Below are 27417 nucleotides of genomic sequence, written 5' to 3'. Positions count from 1 at the left end.
TTTATACTATTCATAAGTAAAAAAGAGTACTCAGAAAATGTAATCCAATATTTTTGTTAATTATACAAATTGTAAATGTTTTCTCAGTCTTATTTAATAAAAAGGCATAATGAAAATTTGGATTTTATATATTATATAAAATTTATATTATATATAGGTGTGTGTGAAAGAATGTCCAAGTTTTATGTTCTTGCAATATGTGCAAGACAGTGAATATCCTGCAAAAATATAATTGTATCATGTTCTCCTCTTGTCTTATGTTGAGGCACTAATACTACTTTCATCTCCCCTCTTTCTATCACATGATATTAATACTACCCTGGAGGATTGCACAAACAAGGGAAGAAAACAGTAGGCCAGTGATCTTTTATTATATTAAAAAACAAATCAAACTTTATAACATATAGAAACCAAAATATGATGGAGCCTGGTGGAAGGTTATAACACAATCTCAGCCTTAATGTGGCAAAGTCAAACTACGTTTGTGTTATATAAAACATTATCTAAACCCCTTGGTTATGTTACAGTCTTGTCACAGACTCTCAACAGTAAACTGCTTAGGGCAACATCTGACTGTAAGATGCATTTGTAAATGTTCCTATGCCTGACAATAGACAGCTACAATGCAGGATATCATCTTAAATAGTGAACTGTTCAAATTTACAAAATATTATCAACAAATTATGTTTTAATATGAGGTAAAGATTAAAGGATTGGAACAGTTCAAGCTGAGTATAGCTTCTTAAACTGATAGTTAATTAAAATATTATGCTTTATAAATTTACACTAAGCAATTTTAATAAATTTTTATAGTTTAACAAAGATATTTATGAAACAGCAAACCCTAATTTAGTCTGTTCAGCATAAAGAAGAAAAACAGTTATTCCAGTTGTATGAGTGGTCAAGGTTTATCTTGGTGTAGTTCATAAAGGCAAGCACATCATTTTACCAGCACTTTCAATATCTTGTAAACAAGCCAGGATCATTCCGTTATCTGCAACAAAAAATGTTCTTTCAATTGTTATGAAGATTCTACATCTAAGTATCCCTGGGTTAAATATGAGGCAGGAATCTTCATGCGTCTCCATCAGGGGGTGGTTGACATAGCTTGTACAATCTAGTAGAAACAGATGGCAGATGTTACATAGTGAATGGGACAATTGCATCTATGATTATCAGGTTTATTAAGCATTCACTATAGAACACTGAAATGAAATAAACAATAACTATACCACTGAAAAGCCCACCACCAATAAGTATTGCACAGTGCAGTTTACTATATTTTATAATAAACTTTGTAAACCACACTTCTGGAGGTGGAGCACTAAATATCAGTGAACATTAATGTGAAAGTTTTAGTGAAAAAAGCAACTTGCTTGGGCTATGAAAATAAATTAATTCGTGAAAAATAAATAAACCTTCTTTTATTTTGCATGGCATCATATCAGATTTTCTACTATAATTATGAGTTCTTTGACCTTGCTTACAACATAGTGAATTAAAAATAGGTGACTAGAAAGTATAACGAGACAGCCCAGTCATTCACTTTTTAAAATCTTTAATATATTTTCACATTATTAACCTGCATTTGAATTAAAATGAAACACTGAGAACTGTAATTGATTCTTAAATGTTATGCATTGAAAAAATGTAGCAAGGAATGAGACTGTCTGTATTGATGTCCTAAATTATTACTGCAACCCTATGAATCAGATCACCTATCACCAAACCACATCTAGTTTAACGAATAATCATCAGTGATTGGAGCTTTTCTTTACATTGAGAAACCTAGTTGAAAATAGGAGAGAAGGCACAATAAATCAAGAGGTAGTCCACATGAAATTCATAGTGGAGCACTGCCAAAGCCTAAAGTGGCACAATTAAACTGACTTCAGTAAGACTCACTGAATGGCTGGTTCAAACAGTATATTATATGGAGCTGGTGCTTTCACAACACTTGTTACCACCAGCGTGGGTCCAACTACTTTAGCCTCAAAAAGCATCACAAAGAGCTTTACATAGGGACAAAAAGGAGTGGACATCAATCAATAAATAGTGGGAGAGTTAAGAGTGGTGACTGAAAGCTTGCTTGAAGAGACAGATTGTACAAAATCTTTCAAACGCAGCAAGAAAAATAAAAGAAAAAGGATTACAGAGGGAGCTCCAAAGAGTAGATTTGAGGCCTTGTCAAATATAGTAGATGAATGGATGCATAGAACATTGAGTCAGAAAATGAAAGGGCACATAAGGGTTACTGAGATATGGTGGGGCAATGCTATGGCAAGATTTGACAATGAGGACATGGAGTTTAAATTTAATATGCATGTGGAGCTAGTTTAGGTCAGTCAGTGTGGCAGCGATAATGGATGAATGGGACTTAGTGGGATGATGTGGGTAGTGGAGTTTTTGGATGAGTTGGCGTTTACAGAGAAGGGAGGATAGGAAGAATGGTAGAGAATTCAACAAAACGTTGATAAGCGATCCTATAATTGTGGGGTGAGATAGGGGCAGATACAGACGGTGTTGCAGAGGTGAAATCATAGAATTTTTAAAGCCAGGGAGGAGGCTATTCGGTCCATAGCATCTGTGCCAGCTCTCTGAAAGAGGTATTAACTTAGTTCCATTTTCCGTCCCTTTCCCCATACCTTTTTCTCTGTTAAATATTTATTCATTTTCTGTTATTACAGAATCTGCTTCCACCATTAATTCTGGGAGGACATTCCATGTCCTAGCAACAATCTGCTTTAAAAATTCTACAAACTTCTGTTTGGTGGTAATAGTTTTGCTAATTTATCTCGTAATTTTGAACACCTCTTCCAGATCTCTTTTTAACTTTGTTCCAATGAAAAGAGACACAGTTTCACAAGTCTCTCTTCACAACTAATTACTCTCATCTCTGATATCATTTTGCTGAATCTTTTCTGTGCCCTCTCCATGGCCGTGACATCCTTTCTAAAGTAGGGGACACAAAACCAAACAACTGAGCTTGCTGTGCCGGAGGCAGTAACAGAAAAAAAAAATGATGGGCCGAATAGCCTCTTTCTGTGCTGTAACAGACACAGGCAGGGTTTTGCTGCCTTTGGAGGCAGGGAGCAAACAAAATGGCAGGGGGTGTCGTCCCTGATGTTACTCAGGCCCCCTGCCATTTTGTCCAGGGCTGGAAAGGCCGAGGATGGCCTTCCTGCCCAGGCCAATTGAGGCCCTGAAGTGCCTAATTAACGGCCACTTAAGGGCCTCTTCCCATCTCCACTTCAATTCCTTGCTCCCCCCCCCCCCACACCCAGGAAGACCCCTCCTCTCACCTCACCACCCCACCCCCCTGGTGCCACTGTTACTGCAGAGCTGCCGGTGTTCCAATTGGCCAACACCTCTGGAGGCGGGAGCTCATCCCTTAAAAGGATGCGTCCCTAATGCCAAACAATTAATTGGCTGCCCACCATGTGATAGCAACGGGGATCCAACAGAGAGCTGGGACAGGGTCTGCCCCCGCCTTCTGGCCTGGCGCCAGGACCCCTGTCGCGGAAACAAAATCCGGCCCACGATTTCAAAGTAATAAAAACAGAAAATGCTGAAAATACCCAGCAAATGCTGCAGCATCTGTGGTGAGAGAAACACAGTTAAGATTTCAGGTCAATGACCTGTCATCGGAGTGCCAGCTCTGATGACTTGTAATAAGTTTTTAAATTATGTGCGCCAGAAACTGTGGTTTGAATGTTGGTGGTCTTCATGTAAATGAGTTCGTACTAGTGTTCCATGGCTGGAATAGTACCTTGAGGAGTAGAGCAGGTATCTCTGCTGTCTGCCTTGCAGGGAGCTGGCAAAAGGACAACATCATTATTCCAAGTAGTGGGTAGAGAAATGGGGAAACAAGTCTGGGTATGAAGAATTAAGGTTTGGGAATAGGAGGAGGGTGCTGGTTTGACTGTGTGGCTTCCTGTTTTACTACACATGGCGTAGATCTTTGAGGCCAGTCGTTAGTGGCTCGGGAAAGTCCTCGCGAATTATTTCAGCTGCTGTCAAGGCAGTTGTGGTTGTTTCACCTTGTCTGCCTTTAAATAAGTCACATCAGAAAAAAAGAGAATGGCACAGTACTAAACATGATAGCCATAAAATCTGTAAAGGATTACAGCAGTTCATAAAAATGGAATAGCAGCAAAACTATTTTATATTTAAAAAGCCAAAAATAAAGACTGTTTTTTGCCAATACCAACATCTTTTATGAAAGATGGCACTGAAACAGCAGCTCTGGAACTTGTAGCCAGGTTTCTCTGGGAGTAGTTTTCCCCTTAACTCGAGCCAGAAATAGAGCAGAAGATTTGATCACACAGGAGTCTAGCATTCATTTATATGCAGTTTACATTGCTGTTCCCTCTTCAGGCGCAATCAGCTTCAACCTCCGGAAAACATGAAGGAAATTCTGCTTTGGTGCGATTTGAGCACAGAATGGGCAAAAGGATTGGTACATAGTGCCCATTTTTCAGCTGCTTTTGGGATACTGTACCCAGAAAATAAATCCCTAATATTCATGATTTGGCTAAGTTTAGCATTAGCTCTTTGGTTTTGTACTCTATAACCCTTTATATAAAACCTTGGATCCTATATGCTTTTTTCGTATAACTTTGTTCAACTTTCCCTCTCAAATTAAAATATAAATTATGTATCCAAACCCCTAAGTCTCAATGTTCTACTCTTTTTAAAATGTTACCTTTCAGTGTACATGCTCTGTCATCATTCTTCCTCCCAAAATATATCACCTCATATTTCTCTGCATTAAGTTTTATCTGACATTTATCTGCCCAATCTACTAATTTGTTCATGTTCTCCTGAAGACACTTTTTAAAAACTCTTTAAAGTTCATCATGTTCCCTCGTAGTAAGCGGTCTTGGTGTTTGAAGCTCAGTTCTAGGCAAACAGGACATTGACGTTTTGCACAGCCTGATTCAACCTGATTAGCGGTCAGGAAGGGGAATGAGGTCAGTGTGAAGGGGAGCAAAAATGAAGGCATCAGTCTACCCGATAGGAAATTATTGCTCATCCATGACTTCATGTCAGGCAGGCAGTATTCAAAATTTTATAAGTACATGAGCCAAAATAACAAAGAGCATCATGTTAATCAGATACGCATGGCTAAAGTTTGAGGAAATTAGGTCATAAACAGTATAGAAGGACATACGTTGAAATGGCTCCTGACTGATTCACTGAAGGTCTCTGCTGGGATAAAATATTCCTGTCCAGAAATTGAGATACCAGCAAGTGACTATCATCTAATTTGTTAATTGAATATTAATGAGGAAAAAGACTGAGTGGAAAATGTTAATACTAATTAGCAGCTTGGAATGCCAATCCTTACGTAAGAATGATTATAATGCTGTATTGTTATTAACATTGCAACACTCCATCAGGTTGCTCTTTCTATAAGAGAAGAAAATATCTCCATTATTTTAAAAACAAAGAAAATGTTTTATGGCAGAAACATCTGAAATGTTGATTATTTGTGCAAGGCATGTTACTGTTTTACAGTAGTCTTTCAAAAATAAATGACAATTTGGAATTCAAACATGGTTCTCACCATTAAAATTAGCAGAAGAAATATCATGGGGGGCTCTCCATGCCAAGACTGTGATTCTGCAAAGTTATCACTTCAGATCCATATTGAACAAGGCTCAGTGTTCCAATGAGATGATGGTAGGCACTCAGTACACTAAAGTGCATCAGGTGACTGTTCCAGGAAAGTCAGACACAGAGACCCGAAGCTCATCATACTCTTTGTACTCCATGCATCTCACTTGTGTGTTGGGTTCATTAGGCCTGAGTTTTATATACATAAAATACCCACTCCATAATGCAGCGAGAACACCTGAACAGTTCTCCAACTGCACAATTCCCACTTGAAACAGATTCTGATAGCAAGGTCTTCATAAACATAAAAAAAGGGCAACCTCCCTCCTGCAGCATCAATACCCCCACCCCCCCAGCCTTTTGCTCCTCTGTCCATTGCATTTTCCCCTCCAGGAATATATATGGTGTACAATGGGCAATCAGCAGCCCTTTATTCACTTGCTAACCACTTATAATGCAGCCATGCACATTCAGCATGTTGTGAGAGATGCTGTAGGAGCACCAGTAAATTATTCTGATATTGCTTTATCCTGCAGAGGTGGAGGTAGCACCTGCACAACATTGCTTGTGATGACACAATACTTGGGCCGTATAATTGCTCCCCTGTGACTGAGAGTGGCTATCTTATTATTCAATTAGAATATAACTGATTCCAGATTCATAGAAATTCTTTGGAAGCAATAAATGGCCACAATACTGCCATTGGGTAAAGAAAACAAAAATCCAGATTCAGAATGATGCATGTACATTTTTCAAATGTTTTTTTTCGACACATGTTCTGTTTTCCTTTTATTCCCATCATCTACACATCAATAACATTGTTAAAGCTATTCTGTAAAGGTTAAGGTGTAATGGCTAATGGGGTGTGTGGATATGTGTTCTGCCTGTTGAGGGGAAGGTCTCCACGTGTAAGGGAGGGGAGGGGTTCTAAAGTCAGTTGACCTCAGACTGGGGGCCAAATTTTCAAAGAATGATGGGGGTGGGACCGGAGGAGGGTGGGCCCGGAATTTCCTGTTGCTGAATGGCATACCATTTTGCTGGTAAGGTTCCACCCCGATCTGTTTTCGCAAAGGCTGGGTCTGGGGTGGAAGGGTTACCCGCCTACAAGTGGTTGGTAGCCAATAAAGATAATTAAGGGGCCTCCCACAGCGATTGGAATTTTCCAGTCAGCAGATGGACCCCCTGTGGTGGTTGAAACACAGCCAGTGAGAGGAGGCGACCTCCCAGCAGCAGACCGGGAAGGGCCAGCGCTCCAATGGGTTTTTTAAACTCACCAACCCACCATATCACAATGGCCATAAAGGGTTTCCCCTCCATGAGGACAGATTGGCAGTTGTGACCTTATTCTATTTATCAATTTTAAAAAGTATTCAAAAATGGAGGCGCTCGCTCTCTCTTCTACATACATCGGCAGCTCCCACCTCAGATGGTGGGGCTGCTGATGTGTCATTGCTGGAGGGCCTCCAATTGGCCCTTCAGCCTCAGGAACCTGTCCTTAATTGGACGATGTGTGCGCCCTCTGCCTATTACTTGACCTGGCACTGAAAAGTCACGTCGGCCATCTACTTGCAACGCGGTGGGGTGGGGGGGGGGGGGGTGGTCGGGACCCGGAAATCCTCCCCACATTGGGTTTCCAACCCCAGAAGGAAAGCCGAGCCCTGGGTATTTGCTATATTGCATTTTTACATAGAATTACATCAATTCTACAACACAGAAACAGGGTTATATCTGTGTTCATGTTCCATTCGAGCCTCCTCCTACCTTGTGGCATCTTATCATTCTGCAACAACCTGTTATGCCACTGACCTGACTTGTGGCTCAAATGGGTGAAACAATCTTTACTGATCAATCATTTATACCAAAAATACCATCCGCTACTGCCAGCCTTATAATATAGAATTGCTCCCAATAGCAAGCGTCATTAGAGGCACCTCTGTCATGTAAAGGACCCAGCACTATTGTTGTCTATTATATGGAGACCTAGAAGCAGGCTGCCTGATTGATTGCCTGCACACCACCAGCTTAGAAAACAAATAAGGGGATGGAGAGTGTGAAGAATGGAAGGGAAAAACGAAGGAAGAAAGGAGGCAGGGAGGTAGTAGAGAAGGAATACACATAATAGACTTGTTGGTAAAATTAAAGCCCATGGGATTAAAGGGACAGTGGCAATGTGGATACGCAATTGTCCAAGGAGTGGAAAGCAGAGAAGGGTGGTGAATGAAAGCAAAATACTGCGGATGCTGGAAATCTGAAACAAAAACAAGAAATGCTGGATTCACTCAGCAGGTCTGGCAGCATCTGTGGAAAGAGAAGCAGAGTTAACGTTTCGGGTCAGTGACCCTTCTTCGGAACTGACAAATATTAGAAAAGTCACAGATTATAAACAAGTGAGGTGGGGGTTGGGCAAGAGACAACAAAGGAGAAGGTGCAGATTGGACCAGGCCACATAGCTGACCAAAAGGTCACGGAGCAAAGGCAAACAATATGTTAATGGTGTGTTGAAAGACAAAGCATTAGTACAGATTAGGTGTGAATATACTGAATATTGAACATAAGCAAGTGCAAACCTGAAGAAAAACAACCTGAAAAAAACAGTGGGTGAGCAAACTGAACAAACTAAGATGAACTGAAATAAATACAAAAAAAGATTGTAAAAAATGTAAAAAGGAATGCCAAAAAAAAAGGAAGAAAAAATAGCTAAAAATGACTAAAAATGAAAGTAAAGTGGGGGGCTGTCATGCTCTGAAATTATTGAACTCAATGTTCAGACCGGCAGGCTGTAGTGTGCCTAATCAGTAGATTGGGTGGTGAATGGATGTTTTTCAATCTGGAGGGAAGCAATGTTCCTGCTAAGCTGTGTGGTCATAGGAAGTGCCACACAGATTTTGTCCCGTGATAATTAACACGTATGTTCGTTTGTACAAAAAATTTTAAAGGGTCTGCGCACTAAAAAAAACTGGTTGATCATAACAATTATATTTTAATGATATTTGAGGGAAATATAGAGTGCTGTTCCCCCAGGGTCGGTATTGGGACCACTGTTCTTTTTGATATATCTTAATGACCAGGATTTGGGTATACAGGGCATCATTTCAAAGTTTACAGAGAACACAGAACTCGGAAATGTAGTAAACACGAAACACAGAAATGTAGTAGACAATGAAGAGGCTGGTAGCAGACTTCAGGAGAACATAGACAGTCTGGTGAAATGGCAGACACATGGAAGATTAAATTTAACACAGAGAAGTGTGAACTGATGCATTTTGGTGCAAAGAAAGAGGAGAGGCAAGGTTTTATAGAGGATGTAGAAGAAATTTACCACAATAGTACCAAGGATTAGTGACTTTTTTTTTCAAGGGATGTGAGCATCGCTGGCCAGGCCAGCATTTATTGCCCATCCCAATGAGAAGGAGGTGGTGGTTAGCCACTGTAGTCCATGTGGTGTAGGTACACCCGCAGTGTTGTTAGGGAGGGAGTTCCAGGATTTTCACCCGACAGTGAAGGAACGGCAATATTTTTCCAAATCAGGGTGGTGTGTGACTTGGAGGGGAACATGCAAGTGATGGTGTTCCCCTGCACCTGCTACCCTTGTCCTTCTAAGTGGCACAGGTCGCAGGTTTGGAAAGTGCTGTCGAAGGAGCCTTGGTGAGTTGCCACAGTGCATCTTGTAGATGGGTACACACTGCTGCCACTGTGCATCAGTGGTGGAGGAAGTGACTGTTTAAGGTGGTGGATTGGTTGCCGATTCAGTGGGCCGCTGTGTCCTGGATGGTGTCGAGCTTCTTGAGTGTTGTTGGAGCCTCACTCATCCAGGAAAGTGGAGAGTATTCCATCACACCCCTGACTTGTGCCCTGTTGATCTGGACAGGCTTTGGGGAGTCAGGAGGTGAGTTACTCACCACAGAATTCCCAGCCTTGGACCTGCCCTTGTAGCCACAGTATTTGTATGGCAGGTCCAGTTAAGTTTCAGATTAATGATAACCCCGAGGATGTTGATGCTGGGGAATTCAGCGATGGTAATATTATTGAACATCAAGGGGAGATGGTTAATCTTTCTCTCATTGGCATTGGTCATTGCCTGGCACTTAGGTAGCATGAATATTACTCGCCACTTTTCAGTCCAAGCCTGAATATTGTCCAGGTTTTGCTGCATGCAGGCACGGACTGCTGCAGTATCTGAGGAGTTGTGAATGGTACTGAATGCTGTGAAATCATCAGTGACCAACCCCACTTCTGACATTATGATGGAGGAAGGTCATTGATGAAGCAGCTGAAGATGTCTGGGCCTCGGACACCAACCTGCCGAACTCCTGCAGCAATGTCCTGGAGCTGAGATGATTGTCCTCCAACAACCACAACTATTTTCCTTTGCACTAGGTATGACTCCAACCAGTGGAGAGTTTACCTCCTGATTCCCATTAACTTCTATTTTGCTAGGGCTCCTTAGTGTCACACTCAGTCTACGCTGCCTTGATATCAAAGGCAGTCATTCTCACCTTACCTCTGAAATTCAGCTCTTTCGTCTATGTTTGGACCAACGCTGCAATGAGGTCTGGAGCTGAGTGGCTCTGGCGGAACCCAAACTGAGCATTGGTGAGCAAGTTATTGCTGAGTAAGTGCCACTTGATAGGAATATCGACAACAATTTCCATCACTTTGCTGATGATTGAATGTAGACTGATGGGGCAGTAAATGGCCTGCTATTTTTGACGGGACATACCTAGACAATTTTCCCCATTGTCAGGTAGATGCCAGTATTGTAGCTGTACTGGAACAACTTGACTAGGGGTGCAGCTAGTTTTGGAGTACAAATCTTCAGTACTACAGCTGGGATGTTGTCAAAGCCTGTAGCATTTGCTGTATCCAGAGCATTCAGCTTTTTTTTGACATTGCATGGAGCGAATCGAATTGGCTGCAGACTGGCATCTGTGATGCTGGGGACCTCAGGAGAAAGCTAAGATGGATCATCCACTTGACATTTCTGGCTGAAGATGGTTGCAAATGCTTCAGTCTTGTCTTTTGCCCTGACGTGCTGGGCTCCCCCATTATTGAGGATGGGGATGTTTGTGGAGTCTCCTTCTCCTGTTAGTTATTTAATTGTCTACCACCATTCACCACCATTAGGGACTTCAATTATGTGGAGAGACTAGAGAAGTTGGGTTTGTTCTCTTTAGAGCAGAGAAGGTTAAGAAGGGATTTGATAGAGGTGCTCAAAATCAGGAATGGCTTGAGAAAGTAAATAGAGAAAACTGATTTGTGTGGTAGAAGGGTCAGTAACCAGAGGACACAGATTTAAGATAATTGGCAAAAGAACCAGAGGTAACTTGAGGAGACTTTTTTTTTTACACAGCGAGTTGTGATCTGGAATGCGCTGCCTAAAAGGTGGTGGAAGCAGTTGCAACAGTAACTTTCAAAAGGGAATTGAATAAATACTTGAAGAAGAAAATATTTGCAGGGTTGTGGAGAAAGAGCGGGGCAGTGAGACCAGTTGGAAAGCTCTACCAAAAAGCTGGCACAGGCACAATGGGCCAAATGGTCCCCTTCTGTGCTGTATCATTCTATGATTCCAACCCTGTGCACTCCATATTGAATAGACAGAAACGCTACCTTGTTTTGGAGATTATTAAATGTAGTGATGCGTCTCTTCACACGTCAAACAACTGAAAGGCTAAAAGAACATCAATTCAGACAATAGTGTATCAGTAGGCTTTTTAAAATTTGTTTTCAGGATGTGTGGGATACTGGCAAAGCCACGTTTATTGCTCACTCCTTGTGCCCTGAAGAAGTGCTGGTGGTCCTTCCATTTGCTTTATAGTAATTGTTTGACTACTAAATGGCTTGCTATGTCACTTCAAAGGTATTCAGAGTCAACCACCTGATGTTTTACCAGAGTCATGTATTGGCCAGAGAGGTGTTACCATGAAGGACATTAGTGAACAAGTTGGGTTTTTAAGTGATAATTCAGAAGCTTTCATGGCTATTTTTTCTACCGTCAGCCGACAAATTCAGTCTCAAACAACCTTCTATGGTATCTGAAGTCATAAGCTCTGGGTTACACCACCCCCGAAGCTGGGGCTCGTGGTTGGGGGGGTGGGGGGGGGCCAGAATATTCCTTCGGCAGAGGCACGCCATGGGCCTTGATGCTGGGAAGGCACTGCCCGAAATTGGCAGTGGTGGCGAGGCCTCATGGCGGCCCCCCCAGCCGCTCAGCGACGGGAGCCAAATCTGAATATGTTAATTTATTTAAATCAAAGAATTAAGTACTTACCCACTCCCGCCATCCATTCCGGTGCCATGTTGGTGCTAGTGGTCGGCACTCCCATGCTTTGGATACCCGTCCAGGGATCCAATGTGGAACACTAGTGGGGAGGGGGGAGCAGGTAGGTATCTCAGCACGGGAGGTGGAGGAGTGGGGTCAAACTCCTCCGATTGGTGTAGGGGATAGTGGAAAGGGGTGAAGTGCATAGTTTACGAACTGTGGGGTGGGGGCGAAGGTCAGGTGCACATGGTAAGTATTTTGGGGGAGGGTGGGGGAGAGGGAAAGGGATGAATTGTTTGGTTTTTGGGGTGTGGAAGAGAGGCTAGAAAAATTTATTTCATTTTGTTCAATACATTTTAATTAACAGTATCTTTAAATATTTAAATGAAATGCAAGGGCTCAAAACCCTTTAAAAATGGCGTCAGTACCTGTGCAATAGTGCCTGACGCCATTGCTGGGGATGGATCACCCACCCCATCTACATCATCGGGGGGCGGTCCACCCCGGCCATTTAACTGAGTCGCTGCACTGAATAGCATTGGCAGACCACCATGTTTGAAGCTCCAGCCCCATCGTCGCACTGCCCTAGTATGATAACCACTGGTCCATGATATCCACATTTGTGTAAATATATGCATGATGAATTGCATGTACTATAATCAGACAGTAAACATATCTTTTTAGTTCAATAGCTGTTATTGTAATACAGTATTAGGAAACCAACCAATATGACATTTCATTGTTTCAATTATGCAGGACAGTTACCTTGGAGCAGATTGTGGTGTTCTGTCCCTCACTCCAAGATTCTTAGCAGAGTTCTGCACTCTTGCTCCCTGAAATAAAACAAACACTTTCTTACTGGCACATAAAACTAGTCCAATTGGATTAATGCTTGTCTTGGAAGAAGCCACAGTGATAAAAATGCATAATCAAATTAATGTTGTTCATTCATAATGGATAGGATCTGCAGAGCCTCATCGACTATGGTAGATTAACTGATTGCTTCAACGAAATGGTCGTTTTGGCCAGAATTTTACATCCTTACATCCCCCCTCCCCCCATCACCCCGCGGGAGTGGACTGGAGGCGGGGGGATCGTAAAGTTGAGTGGGAGGTGGGGGGTGCCATTCCCATTGCCTTCTTGCTCCTACTGCAGTTTTACAAGCGGCTGGGGAGGTGACAAAAGGCCTGCCCACCACTGGTCAATTAATTGCCACTTAAGCACCTCCTTCTGCTGCCACTGGCATTTCACCAGTGGCACTGGGCCATCTGCCATGTGGGGAGACGGCCAGGTAAACCCTGGCGGCCTCCCTGCAGGCTCGAAGGGGGAGGGGGGCCTCCTGATCAGACATCCTGTGCCCCACGGGGGGGCTCCCCCCATGGCACAAGCCGCCCCCACTGGAGCACCTCCCCCCTCTCGACTGACCCCCACCCCCCTGCCTCATTGGGGACCAGCTGATTGTCCCTGGCAAGGTCCCATACACTTACTTTAATTCCGGGGCCCCCTTCCTGTCTGTTCCTCTTGCTGGGTGCAGTCCCAGCAGTGAGCACCGCTCCCAGTGGCACTGTGACTGAAGAGCTGCCGGCCTGCTGATTGGCCAGCAGTTCTTGGAGGCCTGACTTCCTGCCTCAGAGGGGTGGAAGTCCTGTCCGAGGCCAAATAATGGCCTAGGCCACATAAAATCACGGCATGGCTTCCAGGTCCCGCAGAGGCGGGCTCACCCCTGACTTTCTGGCTGGTGGGAGGGGCCTCTGCCCCAACGTACAATTCTGGCCTTTATTTCTAAGAGGATCACAGAATCACAGAATAATACAGTGCAGAAGAGGCCCTTCGGCCCATCGACTCTGCACCAATGCATTAAAACACCTGACCTGTCTACCTAATCCCATTTGCCAGCACTTGGCCCATAGCCTTGAATGTTATGACGTGCCAAGTGCTCATCCAGGTATTTTTTAAAGGAGGTGAGGCAACCTGCATCTACCATCCTCCCAGGCAGGGCATTCCAGACCGTCACCACCCTCTGGGTAAAAAAATTCTTCCTCAAGTCCCCCTTAAACCTCCCGCCACTCACCTTAAACTTGTGACCCCTCGTAACTGACCCTTCAACTAAGGGGAACAGCTGCTCCCTATCCACCCTGTCCATGCCCCTCATAATCTTGTACACCTCGATCAGCTCACCCCTCAGTCTTCTCTGCTCCAGCAAAAACAACCCAAGCCTATCCAACCTCTCCTCATAGCTTAAATGTTCCATCCCAGGCAACATCCTGGTGAATTGCCTCTGCACCCCCTCCAATGCAATCACATCCTTCCTATAATGTGGTGACCAGAATTGCACACAGTACTCCAGCTCTGGCCTTACCAAAGTTCTGTACAACTCCAACATGACCTCCCTGCTTTTGTAATCTATGCCTCGATTGAAAAAGGCAAGTGTCCCATATGCCTTTTTCACCACCCTATTAACCTGCCCTTCTGCCTTCAGAGATCTATGGACAAACACGCCAAGGTCCCTTTGTTCTTTGGAACTTCCCAATGTCAGGCCATTCATTGAATACTTCCGTGTCACATTACTCCTTCCAAAGTGTATCACCTCACACTTTTCAGCGTTAAATTCCATCTGCCACTTTTCTGCCCATTTGACCATCCCGTCTATATCTTCCTGTAACCTAAGACACTCCACCACTCGGCCAATCTTTGTGTCATCCGCGAACTTACTGATCCTACCCCCCACATAGTCATCTATGTCGTTTATATAAATGACAAACAATAGGGAACCCAGCACAGATCCCTGTGGTACGCCACTGGACACTGGCTTCCAGTCACTAAAACAGCCATCTGTCATCACTCTTTGTCTCCTACAGCTAAGCCAATTTTGAATCCACCTTCTCAAGTTACCTTGTATCCCATGTGCATTTGCTTTCTTGATAAGTCTCCCATGTGGGACCTTGTCAAAGGCTTTGCTGAAATCCATGTAAACTACATCAACTGCACTGCCCTCATCTACACACCTGGTCACATGCTCAAAAAATTCAATCAAATTTGTTAGTCATGACCTCCCTCTGACAAACCCATGCTGACTATTCCTAATCAAATTTTGACTCTCCAAGTGGAGATAGATTCTCTCCTTCAGAATTTTCTCCAATAGTTTCCCAACCACTGATGTGAGACTCACTGGTCTGTAGTTCCCTGGCTTATCTCTACAACCTTTCTTAAATAGTGGGATCACATTAGCTGTTCTCCAGTCCTCTGGCACCTCCCCTGTGGCCAGAGAGGAATTAAAAATTTGGGTCAGAGCCCCTGCAATCTCCACCCTCGCCTCCCACAGCCTCCTGGGACACAAATCGTCTGGACCTGGAGATTTGTCCACTTCTAAGCCTACCAAAACCTCCAATACCTTGTCACTCCCTGTGACAATTTGCTCAAGAACCTCACAGTCTCTCTCTCTGAGTTCCATATCTACATCCTCATTCTCTTGGGTGAAGACAGATGTGAAGTATTCATTCAACACCCCACCAATGTCCTCTGGCTCCACCCACAAATTTCCCCCTTGGTCCCTAATAGGTCCTACTCTTTCCCTCGTTATCCTCTTCCCATTGATATACTTATAGAATATCTTGGGATTTTCCCTACTTTTACCAGCCAGAGTTTTCTCATATCCCCTTTTTGCTCTCCTAATTGCTTTCTTAAGTTCCATCCTACACTTTCTGTACTCCACTAATGCTTCCATTGATTTACTCTCCTTGTATTTGCTAAAAGCCTCACTTTTCCTTCTCATCTTACCCTGAATGTTTCTGGTCATCCATGGTTCTCTGGGCTTGTTGCTCCTACCTATTACCCGAGAGGGAACATGTTGGGCCTGTACCCTCTCCATTTCCTTTTTGAATGCCCCCCACTGCTCTTTTGTAGATTTCCTGACAAGTAACTCCTTCCAGTCTACCTTGGCCAGATCCTGCCTTATTTTACTAAAATTCGCTCTCCCCCAATCCAAAACCTTTTTTTTGCAACTTGTCTATTTCTTTCTCCATAACAAGCTTAAATTGTACTATGTTATGGTCACTATCACCAAAATCGTCCTCCACCAACACATCAACCACCAATCCGGCTTCATTCCCGAGAATTAGGTCCAGCACTGCACCCTCCCTTGTTGGATCCTCTACATATTGGGCTAAAAAGTTCTCCTGTATACATTTTAAGAACTCCACTCCATCTAAGACCTTAACACGATGACTATCCCAAGTAATGTAGGGAAAGTTGAAATCACCTAATATAATTACCCTATTATTTTTACACACCTCTGCAAATTGCGCACATATTTGCTCCTCAATTTCCCGCTGACTATCTGGGGGTCTATAATAAACACCTAGCAATGTGGCTGTCCCTTTTTTATTCCTAAACTCTACCCATAAAGCTTCATTTGATGCCCCCTCCAAGATATCATCTCTCCTTACTGCAGTAACCGACTCCTTAACTAATATTGCAATGCCCCCTCCTCTGTCTCGCCTGAAGATTCTATATCCCGGGATATTGAGCTGCCAATCCTGCCCCTCCCTCAACCATGTCTCCGTGATGGCTACTATATCACAATTCCAGGTTGTCAGGATACACTGACAAAGGATAGTGTACTAAAAGTAAGAAAACATACATTTATGTACCACTTTATCATAAATGACAAACATTTCAAAGCCCTTAACATGCAAATGATTACTTGAAATACAGTGTCCATTGTCATTTGGGAAAACATGACAGCCACTTTACACAGTTCAAGATCACAAAAACAATATTGAGATAAACAATCAGTTATTTTGTTTCTGGTGCAGTTAGTGAGGGAAGGATGTTGGTCAAGGCACAAGGGGAGCTTAAATAAAAACAAAAAATGCCAGAAATACTCAACAGATCTGGCAGCCTCGTTGGAGAGAAACCAAGTTTATGTTTCAGGTCAATGACCTTTTGTCAGAGTTGGCAAAAGTTAGAGATGTAACAGGCTTAAAGCAAGTACAGAGGCAGGAAAAGGGAGGAGGGAAAGAAAGAATAAAGGAGGTCTATGATGGGGTAGAAGACAGGAGAGAATAAATGACAAAAGAGATGTTAGTGCAATAGGCAAAAGTAGACGGTAATGGGACAGTAAAGAAATAAAAGATGTGTTGCGAGGAGGCGTAAATGGGAAAAGCAGAATCATCACCAACTGCTGCCATCCAAAACTAAAAAAACCCACAAAAAATACAAATGGAAAAATAAATGGGGGCAGATGTTATGATCTGTAATTGTTAAACTTAATGTTGAGTTTGGAAGGCTGTTAATGTGCCTAATTGAAAGATATGGTACTGTTCCTCGAGATTATATTAAGCTTCATTGGAACAGTGTAGGCAGCCAAGGACAGAGAGGTCAGAATGAGAATGGGCGGAGAATTAAAATTACAAGTGACTGGAAGCTTGGGATCACTTGTGGACGCTTGTTCTTCCCCACCTTCGCTTCCCTGTCTCTATACTTGTTTTAAACCTGTTAAATCTTTAACATTTTCCTCTTCTGATGAAAGGTCAACTCTGAAACATTAACTCTGTTTCTTCTCCACAGATGCTGGTAGACCTACTGAGTATTTCCAATATTTTCTATTTTTATTTCAGATTTCCAACATCTGCAGTATTTTGCTTTTGCACAAGGAGAACCTCATGTTTGTCATTAAATATTGTCACGGGATCTGTAATATCCATTAAGACCACTGGACCAGGCAAATGGAACTTTGGCTTTACATCTGACCCGAAAGGTGGCACCTTCAGAAGATCAGCACTCACTTAGTACGATACAGGAGTGCAGACCTAAATTATGTGTTCAGGTTGGTACAACTGATATGATTCGCTTGAGATATTTCCCCTAAAGTTGAACAACTTTCAATGTTTTCAATGGTCACAGAATTTCTAGGCCAATGTGATTTTGCAAAAAGGAAACATTTCAACTTTCCCAGTCATAGAGTCATACAGCACAGAAACAGGCCTTTCGGCCCATCGTGTCCGTGCCAACCATCAAGCACCTAACTATTCTAATCCCATTTTCCAGCACTTGGCCCCTAGCCTTGTATGCTTTGGCATTTCAAGTGCTCATCTCAATACTTCTTAAATGTTGTGAGGGTTCCTGCCTCTACCACCTCTTCAGGAAGTGCATTCCAGATTCCAACCACCCTCTGGGTGAAATTTTTTTTTCTCTAATCCCCTCTAAACCTCCTGCCCCTTACCTTAAATCTATGCCCCCTGGTTATTGACCCCTCCGCTAAGGGATAAAGTTTCTTCCTATCTAACCTATCAATGCCCCTCATAATTTTGTATACCAGTGTAAGAGTAAACTGTAAAGATGTAACTTGCCAAGTATTTGTAGAACAAGTGACTGCCAGCTTCAACAAGTTTGCAAGAAGTTCCATTTTTATAATAAAATACTTTATGGATAACATTTTTCTATATGATCATCAAATCAGATTTTGATTCAGTCCTTCTGTTAAAACACATGGGGCTGGATTTTACGTTGGCAGACGGGAGCTGGCTACCAATGTAAAATTTGGTGGCAAACCCGCCTCCCGTCCCGTATTTTACTGATCCTCAGGCTTTAACTGTTCCGAGGCGGGACTTCCACCGGCTTGAGGGAGGAAGTCCCGCCTCATTGAGCTGCTGGCCAATCATCGGGCCAGCAGCTCTTAGTCCCAGCAACGCCACCGGGAGCGGTGCCACTGCTGGGACTGCAGCTCAGCCGAGGACATGGAGCAAGGACTGCAGGCAAGTTTGGGTTGCCTCGCCGGGGATAATCAGCCGTGCCCCAGTGAGGCAAGGGTGGTCGTTTGGGGGGGAAGGCAGGGCGTCTTGGGCCCTGGGGGCAGTTGGGGAAGCGGGGGCAGCCCTCAATTGGGCACCCTTGTCAGGGCCCCTGCCCACTAGGGGTGCTGAGAGGCCGCCAACTTTCACCGGATGGCCTTTTCCGGCTCCAGGACACCCACTTGCCACAGGTAAAATCCCCATGGAGGCAGGCGAAGGCCCTTAAGTGGCCGTTAATTGGCAACTTAAGGGCCTTGATTGGCCTGGGGCGGGCGGCCCATTTTCCAACCCCCCCCCCCCCCCCCCCCACCCTACGTAAAGTGGGGTGGAGGTGGGTGCGGGGTGGGGGGGGGGGGGGGAAGGCCTCCTGGAGCCTCCCGCCCCATTTTACACCACCCCACCCCCCCGCCACCATCCGTCTCGCTGGAGTGGCATAAAATTTCGGCCATAGTTATTAGAAGGTTACTAATTAACATATACATAGAATTCAATAGCAACGATTCATTTATCTTATACATTACATGATTGTCAGAGTGAAATATTTTTGTTTTAACCTGATTTCTCAGAAGTTTGCAAATTTATGATGCTATTTAAGGAAATATACTCAATGTGCAATCATGAGAGCAGTAATTGAAATATTCATGACTATTACTTTTTCATCAAAAAGTTTCCAAATTTTTCATTTCCTAGATGTTGAAAGTTAATTTGAGTAACAAAATGAATTTTTAAATATATTCATTACACAGGTTGACTTCATCTTGTCCTCCAGCAATTTACAGTTCTGTAGCTCATACTCATCATTCTATATTTTGCCATTGGCTAATATTTTAAGTAATGAAAAGGAAATCTTAATTAAATGTAATGTATTGCAGTGCAGTGCAGTGCATAATAGATTTTCCAAAGGATTCCCTGCAAAGGACTTGGGGAAATGTAATCAATGCATCTAAAAACATAATTAATTATCTGTAGCAAAGTGTTCTTTGTAATAGCTGTAAATGGATAATTAGGTCATTAATAATCTTTACCAAATTGAAAAACTGACAGCCTTTTCCTCTGTCTATGCAGAATCATTACATGTTCATGTCTACATTGTGATAAAATATCTGTGTTTTCTTGGTCTTCTTGGCACCCTTTGAGTATAGACAATGAGATCAGCGTACAATGAAGAGATCTTTCTTAACAACTCTACCACATCCACTGTTCAATGTAAAAGCAAACATCCTTCTTACTGGTATTTGGCTTCCTAATGTTTGTAGATTTTGTAAAAAGTCATGAGAAGTTGTTGATAAATTGATAGATTAAGAGAATGAGCCCACCTTTGCACAACCTGTAACACTGCTTGTCAGCAAAACTGTGAACGAGCTAGCCAAGAATCCAAACACAATCTAGGAACAGAGTTTTAGATCATTCTGCACAAATCAGAGGTACTACAATCTGGTCTGACTAGAATCATCAGCTTTTCCACTTGTATTGTCAACTGTTTTACTCATTCATGGGATGTTGATGTCGCTGGCAGGCCAGCATTTGTTGCCCATCCCTAATTGCCCTTGAACTGAGTGACTTGCTAGGCCATTTCAGAAGGCAGTTAAGCATTGCTGTGGGTCTGGCATCACATGTAGGCCAGACCAGGTAAGGATGGCAGATTTCCTTCCCTAAAGGATATTAGTGAACCAGATTGTTTTTTACGACAATCGATGATAGTTTCATGGCACCATTACTGAGACTAGCTTTCAATTCCAGAATTTTTATTAATTAATTGAATTTAAATTCCACCATGGGATTTGAGCCCATGTCCCCAAGGTATTAACCTTGGCCTCAGGCTTTCTGTTTCCTGTTAGCAAGCCAATCTTCTATCCATGCCAATATGTTACCCCCTACACCGTGAGCTTTTATTTTCTGCAATAACCTTTGATGTGGCACCTTATCAAATGCCTTCTGGAAATCTAAGTACAATACGGGGCGGCACAGTGGTTAGCACCGCAGCCTCACAGCTCCAGCGACCCGGGTTCAATTCTGGGTACTGCCTGTGTTGAGTTTGCAAGTTCTCCCTGTGTCTGCGTGGGTTTTCTCCGGGTGCTCCGGTTTCCTGCCAAAAGACTTGCAGGTTTTTAGGTAAATTGGCCATTATAAATTGCCCCTAGTATAGGTAGGTGGTAGGGAAATGTAGGGACAGGTGGGGATGTGGTAGTAATATGGGATTAGTGTAGGATTAGTATAAATGGGTGGTTGATGGTCGGCACAGACTCGGTGGGCTGAAGGGCCTGTTTCAGTGCTGTATCTCTAAACTTATTCTAAACTAAACTAAACATCCACTGGTTCCCCTTCATCCACAGCACATGTAACTCCCTCAAAGAACTCCAATAAATTGGTTAAACATGATTTCCCTTTTACAAAACCATGTTGGCACTGCTGATTACCTTGAATTTTTCTAAATGCCCTGCTATACCGTTTTTAATAATTGCTTCTAACATTTTCCCTAAGACAAATGTTAAGCTAAGTGGCCTGTAGTTTCTTGCTTTCTGTCTTCCTCCCTTTTTGAATAAAGGAGTTGCATTTGCTATTTTCCAATCTAACGGAACCTTCCCCGAATCTAGGGAATTTTGGAAAATTAAAACTAACGCATCAACTATCTTACTAGCCGCTTCTTTAATACCCTAGGATGAAGTCCATCAGGACCCGGGGACTTGTCAGCTCGCAGCTCCAACAATTTGTTCAGTACCACTTCCCTGGTAATTGTAATTTTCTTCAGTTCCTCCCTCCCGTCCATTTCCTGACTTACAGCTAATACTTGTCTCCTCAATAGTGAAGACCAATGCAAAATATCTTTGGTAATTCTTTTCTTTTTAAAATATCTATAAAAACTCTTACTATTTGTCTTTATGTTTCTAGCTAGTGTACTCTCGTACTTTGTTGACACTGAGCTGAAACATCGAGGCAATGAACACCTCCCTTATATCTGCCTTTAAATTGCAGCCAGGTAGAAGACACACCCACTGGCATTTGTCTCCTCCCACTCTCCTTACAATCCTTTAGTGTCCACGTGGTTTCCATTATCGTTGGAGAAAATTGTGCACGTGGAATTCAGGGCAAGTCTCCCTCCCTTCCAACCTCCTCCGGCAACCTTTCAGCCTGAACCCATCATCCTTGACCCATCCAACGTTACCATTGCCCTTCCCTCCATTACCATTGAGCCTCCTCCCATTACCATGCACAGTGTAATCCTCAATGTATTCAAGCCATCCCTCCCCTCCGTTCGTACTCCCATTACTGTTGATATGCTGACTCTTACCCTTGAACCTCCTCACATCCAACTGACCATTGTTGCTGAGTGCCATTCCTCTTCATATGAAGCTGTCGAGTACCTTCCCCACCCCCTCAGAATCATATGCTCCCATTGACTGTGACCGTTCCTTCTGCTAGCCAGTACCCTGAACGGGCCCCACAGCTCCCCAATGTCGACAGCACTCATCCCTCCCTTTACGCTCTTGCCAAATATCTTCACACAGTACTGATCTAATCCACCTATCATCCCCACAGCCAACAAAATGTATCTATACTATTAACATCAACCATTCAACAACCTGGATGCTCCACTCCACCCTCCCTGCTCCTCCATACACCCGATCACCCCACCCTTCCCTCCCCGAATACCTTCCCCTGCTCCTCCATGTTCCTGATCGTCCCACCCTTCCCTCCCCGACTACCGTCCCCTGCTCCTCCATGTTCCCGATCGCCCCACCCTTCCCTCCCCGGCTACACTCCCCTGCTCCTCCATGTCTTCGCCACCATCCCCTGAGATGATTCACCCTCGCTGATGCCGAGCCTGGAGGAAAACATCCATTGCTGTGCTGGTGTGGAGGTAAACATCCATTGTAACGCTGCCATTAGTTTAGCGGATGAGTTAAAGAGAGAAGAGCACAGACACGAGACTCAACTGCACAAATCCGACTCATACACGCCACATTGAAACATTCGTGAACTGGGTGGCACGGGAATATAGCTCTTTGTTCACTTAATCTGGCAGGTAGGACTAAATTGTACCTATGTGTGCGGTAATGAGTATTCATGTTAATTAAATGAATGCAAAGATGCAATCCACCACCGCGCTGTGGGAACCCGGAACATCACAAACCTGCTGCTGACTTAATTCCTCTAAAATATCCCACGGTCTGGGATCCGAAAAAACACCTCCCAGCTAATTATATCACCCTGCACACCATCATATCCGCTGCAGCAGACTGCATAAAATTTCCCCCGTAATCATTACGGCACAGAAGAGGGCCATTTGGCCCATCGAGCCCATGCCGGCTCTCCATGGAGCAATGCAGTTAAGCCCACTCCCTAGCTTGATCCCCATTGATCGTCTCTGCTTCCACCCTTGTGGGCAGCGAGTTCCAGGTCATTACCACCCACTGCAAAGTGCTTCCTCATATTCCCCCTGCATTCTTTTGCCAAAAACCTTCAATCTCATTTCAATCCCTGTGAGAGCGATGATGTAGTTGAGGGAACAAAAACAGAGCTTGCTTGGTTAGAATTCAGGAATAATAAAGCAGCTATTATGCTACTGGATGTATAGTATAAGCCATCAAATATAAACAGAGAGTAGGTATAAATGGGTCATTTTCTGGTTGGCAAGATGTAATGAGTGGTGTGCCACAGGGATCAGTGCTGGGGCCTCAACGTTTTACAATTTATATAAATGACTTGGACCGAAGGTGTGGTTGCTAATTTGCTGATGACACAAAGATAGGTAGGAAAGTAACTTGTGAAGAGGACATAAGGGAGGCTACAAAGGGATATAGATAGGTTATGTGAGTGGGCAAAGATCTGGCAAATGGAGTATAATGTGGGAAAATGTGAAATTGTCCATTTTGGCAGGAAGAATAAAAAAGTATATTATCTAAATGGTGAGAGATTGCAGAGCTCTGAGATGCAGAGGGATCTGGGTATCCTAATGCATGAATCGCACAAGGTTAGTATGCAGGTACAACAAGTAATTAGATAAGCTAATAGAATGTTATCGTTTATTGCAAGCAGAATTGAATACAAAAATAGGGAGGTTATGCTTCAGTTATACAGGGCGTTGGTGAGACCACGTCTGGAGTACTGTGTACAGTATTGGTCTCTTTATTTAAGGAAGGATGTAAATGCTTTGGAAGCAGTTCAGAGAAGGTTTACCAGACAAATACCTGGAATGGGCGGGTTGTCTTATGAGGAAAGTTTGGACAGACTAGGCTTGTATTTAAAAGAGTAAGAGGTGACTTGATTGGAACATATGAAATCCTGAGGGATCTTGACAGGGTGGATGTGGAAAGGGTGTTTCCTCTTGTGGGAGAATCTAGAACTAGGCGTCACTGTTTAAAAATAAGGGGTCGCCCATTTAAGACAGAGATGAGGAGAAGTTTTTTTCTCTCAGAGCGTCATGAGTCTTTGGAACACTCTTCCTCAAAAGGTGGTGGAAGCAGAGTCTTTAAATATTTTTAAGGCAGAGGTAGATAGATTCTTGATAAGCAAGGGGGTGAAGGGTAGTGGGGATAGGTAGTAATGTGGAGTTGATGTTACAATCAGCACGGCCATGATCTTGTTGAATGGCGGAGCAGGCTTGATGGGCTGAGTGGCCTACTCCTGCTCTGAATTCGTATGTTTGTATCTTCGTACCGCTGACCATTTTCTCTCTGTGGAGAGTCCTGATGGCCCTGAATGAGTAATATCCGATGAGGGAGAAAAAATGTTGAATAGATCACAGAGTCATGGACATCAGGAAGGCAGAGTTATGATTAATCTGTGCAAACAAGGGCCTTTTGATTTCTCTTTGTACCATGACCCACATCTTATTTCTGTATTATGCAAGCATACGTCTTATTGGTATCAACTGGTCAAAACCTACAATTGAATGTGCAACTATGCAGCTACAAGAAACCATAAGTGTGTCAACTGACCCCAGCAGTAAAATAATTGACAAACAAATGGGAAAATCAGCATTAGTTAGAATCATGTGATCAACTACAAACCTGAGATAATACTGTGATCCAATTGTGATTAACCCCTTAAGTAGGACCAAAAGCAAACTGAGAACAATGTTGCCCCAATAAACAGATTATTTGAAAAACGGTGTACATATTTTGGATATCGTGACCTGGGAGCATGTGCAGATTTTTGACTTTGTGATCTAGAATCATGAATTTGGAACATTGTGGTCTATTTCACAAACATAGAAGAACTAGACCTAGAATAAGAAATCAGTGTTCAACGAGATCTGACAGAGAACTCGACAGAAGACTTTTCCAGATTAACTGCCATGCTGCTGTTTTCTGTCATCTGAACTCATTGAGCTGCTGGGTACTCTGCCAAGGAAACAATGATTTTGTCTGCTATTGATTCTCCGTATTATCACTAATTGTTAAGATTGTCTTGCTTTTGCTGCCATATATCTATCTTACGCCAGTTCCAATGTGTTGTACTTTGGTCGGTTTAGACAAAATAAGTTACTTTCGCTTGAAGTAATTTTGACTCCAACTGATTTGTTGAAGTGAATCGCAATTCTCTCTAGTTCAGTGGACCAAACATGACCATCCCTGTGATTGCACTCTGAGAACTGGTTGCCTCGGATTGCCAGAATGTGACAGTCTTCATCAGACCAACAGCAGCAGGAGAGGACTTCCAATTTCTACTGATCTGTTGGCTTTGCAAGAGTCAAGGGGGTAACATGAACCAAGAGTTTTTAGTGTAGTAATACACAACTGCATATCACCACCAGCAATCAGTGATGTTCAACCTTTAGAAGGAAGACTTCAATATACAAAAAACAAGTCCCCTATGCACCATTATTCCCCCATATTTTCTTCTCCTTGCCGCATCACTCCTCCTCCTCTTCCCATCCTTCCCCCATTCCCCCATCCTCTTTTTCCCTATTCTGCTTCCAAAACTTGAAAATTTGGTATGTCATAATCCACCAATCAGGAAACCACTTTTTCCAGGCCAGGAACATTTAATGAGCTGAAGGAGTTGCTGCCTTTGCACTGAAGCAGGCAAAGAAGAAAATAACAGACAGGGGCTTCATGCTATTCATCTAGAATAAAACAGAGGAGATGCTGTGCAGTAAAAAATTTTTAAAAATGCAGCTAAACATAATTAAGTAGTCACACGGTCTGAAAATCAGGGAAAAAGATCACATGGAGTAATGTGAAGCAGACAAAAGGTATGAAAGAAACAAAAAGATTGTAAAATTCCAGGGCATTTCACTTCGTAAACTCTTACCAAAAGGTTAACAAACACTTAAAAATGAAATTAAAAGCCCAGATTTTGATTGTTATTTTATTAAAAGTAAAATTTGTTAGCAGCAGAGCACTTTTGCATAGATTAGTTTTTTTTAGTAAGGATTTCTGCAAGATAGCTCTGTGATTAATTTATTTGGAATGATTCATTAAATTGTTAGTAAATTATGGAATGATTTTATCTGAAAGTGAAGTGTAAATATGAAATAATTTGATAACTGACTGATAAGTTATATTATAACTATATGTTTCCAGAGCAGTGCCTCATCCATTTGGAACACCCAAGTTTTTTTCTGTTTTCCTGGCAGACAAGCCTCCAGGCCAAGCACATAAATTCAAAGTACCTATAATGTAATTATGGAATAATTCAGTTTCTTACAGTAAGCTGTAAGTATGAAATAATTAATGATTAAGCTTAGTAATTTGTTACTGGAGGACATATTAAATTTCTACACTTAGTGCACTTACTGAAGTTTGCTGGAAATTTCCAGAAAAAGTCCTGGAGGTTCTGAGTGGATCTAAGCATTAAAAAATTACATTCCCTGTTCATCTTTTTTAATCTTTCATGGGATGTGGACATCGCTGGCAAGGCCAGCATTCGTTGCCCATCTCTAATTGCCCTTGACAACTGAGTGGCATTCAGAGGGCAGTTAATAATCAACTGCATTGCTGTGGTTCTGGAGTCACATGCAGGCCAGACCAGGTAAGAACACCAGATTTCCTTCCCTAAAAGACACGAGTGAACAAGATGGGTTTTTAGGACAATCGATGACAGAGTCTGGCACCATTACTGAGACTAGCTTACAATTTCAGATTTTTGTTAATTAATTGAATTTATTAATTGAATTTTAAATTCCACCAGCTGCCGTGGTGGGATTTGAACTTGCGTCCCCTGGGCCTCTGGATTACAAGTTCAGTAACATTACCACTAGGCCACCATTTCCCCCACAGTTATCTAACTGAGTTTGCGGGACGTGGCAAAAAAATAAACAGTACAAATGAGAAAGACATAGAGTGAGCGTATGAGGCATATAGAGCTGAATTTTACTAGCTCACTGCTGATCCGCGGAGCCGCCGCAATATTATACGTGGCGGAACATTTACTTGGCCCTGGGTGGACCGCACTGCCACCCCCCCGCAATGATGTGGGAGGGGGTGGACGCTTTGTGCCTGCCAATGGTGTCCAGCACCACTGTGCAGGCGCTGGTGCCATTTTTAAAGGGCTTCGAGCCCTTCCAATGAATTTGAATTTCGAAAGTGAGAGGCATTATAAATGTCAAGTAAAAACTGAAGTAAAAGTTTCAAGCCCCTCTTGCTCCTGCACCCCCCCCCATGATCAAACAATTTATTACTTGCCCTTTCCCCCACCAAAAAAACATACCTTGTGATCCCAACCAGCCCCCCCAATGTTTATGAACTTTTCACCTTCCCACCACCCCCTAGACCAATCAAAAGGGCTTCACCCACCACCCCC

General features: G+C 43.0%; 1 protein-coding gene across 1 annotated transcript in view; it reads right to left on the bottom strand.

Moving 5' to 3' along the window:
• Positions 1–169: 169 nt before the first annotated feature.
• The window catches only part of prex2 (phosphatidylinositol-3,4,5-trisphosphate-dependent Rac exchange factor 2), a 638971-nt gene continuing 611723 nt past the window's right edge, over positions 170–27417 (bottom strand). Inside the window, exons 39-40 of the mRNA XM_068030918.1 lie at positions 12644–12711; positions 170–1117 (exon numbers count right to left, since the gene is read on the bottom strand). Of these exons, the coding sequence (XP_067887019.1) occupies positions 1075–1117; positions 12644–12711 (111 nt within the window). The 3' untranslated portion in view covers positions 170–1074. The remainder of the gene's footprint in view (positions 1118–12643; positions 12712–27417) is intronic.

Source organism: Heterodontus francisci, chromosome 5, assembly GCF_036365525.1.
Source record: "Heterodontus francisci isolate sHetFra1 chromosome 5, sHetFra1.hap1, whole genome shotgun sequence".
NCBI lineage: Eukaryota > Metazoa > Chordata > Chondrichthyes > Heterodontiformes > Heterodontidae > Heterodontus > Heterodontus francisci.
This window is presented reverse-complemented; position numbering and strand designations above follow the sequence as displayed.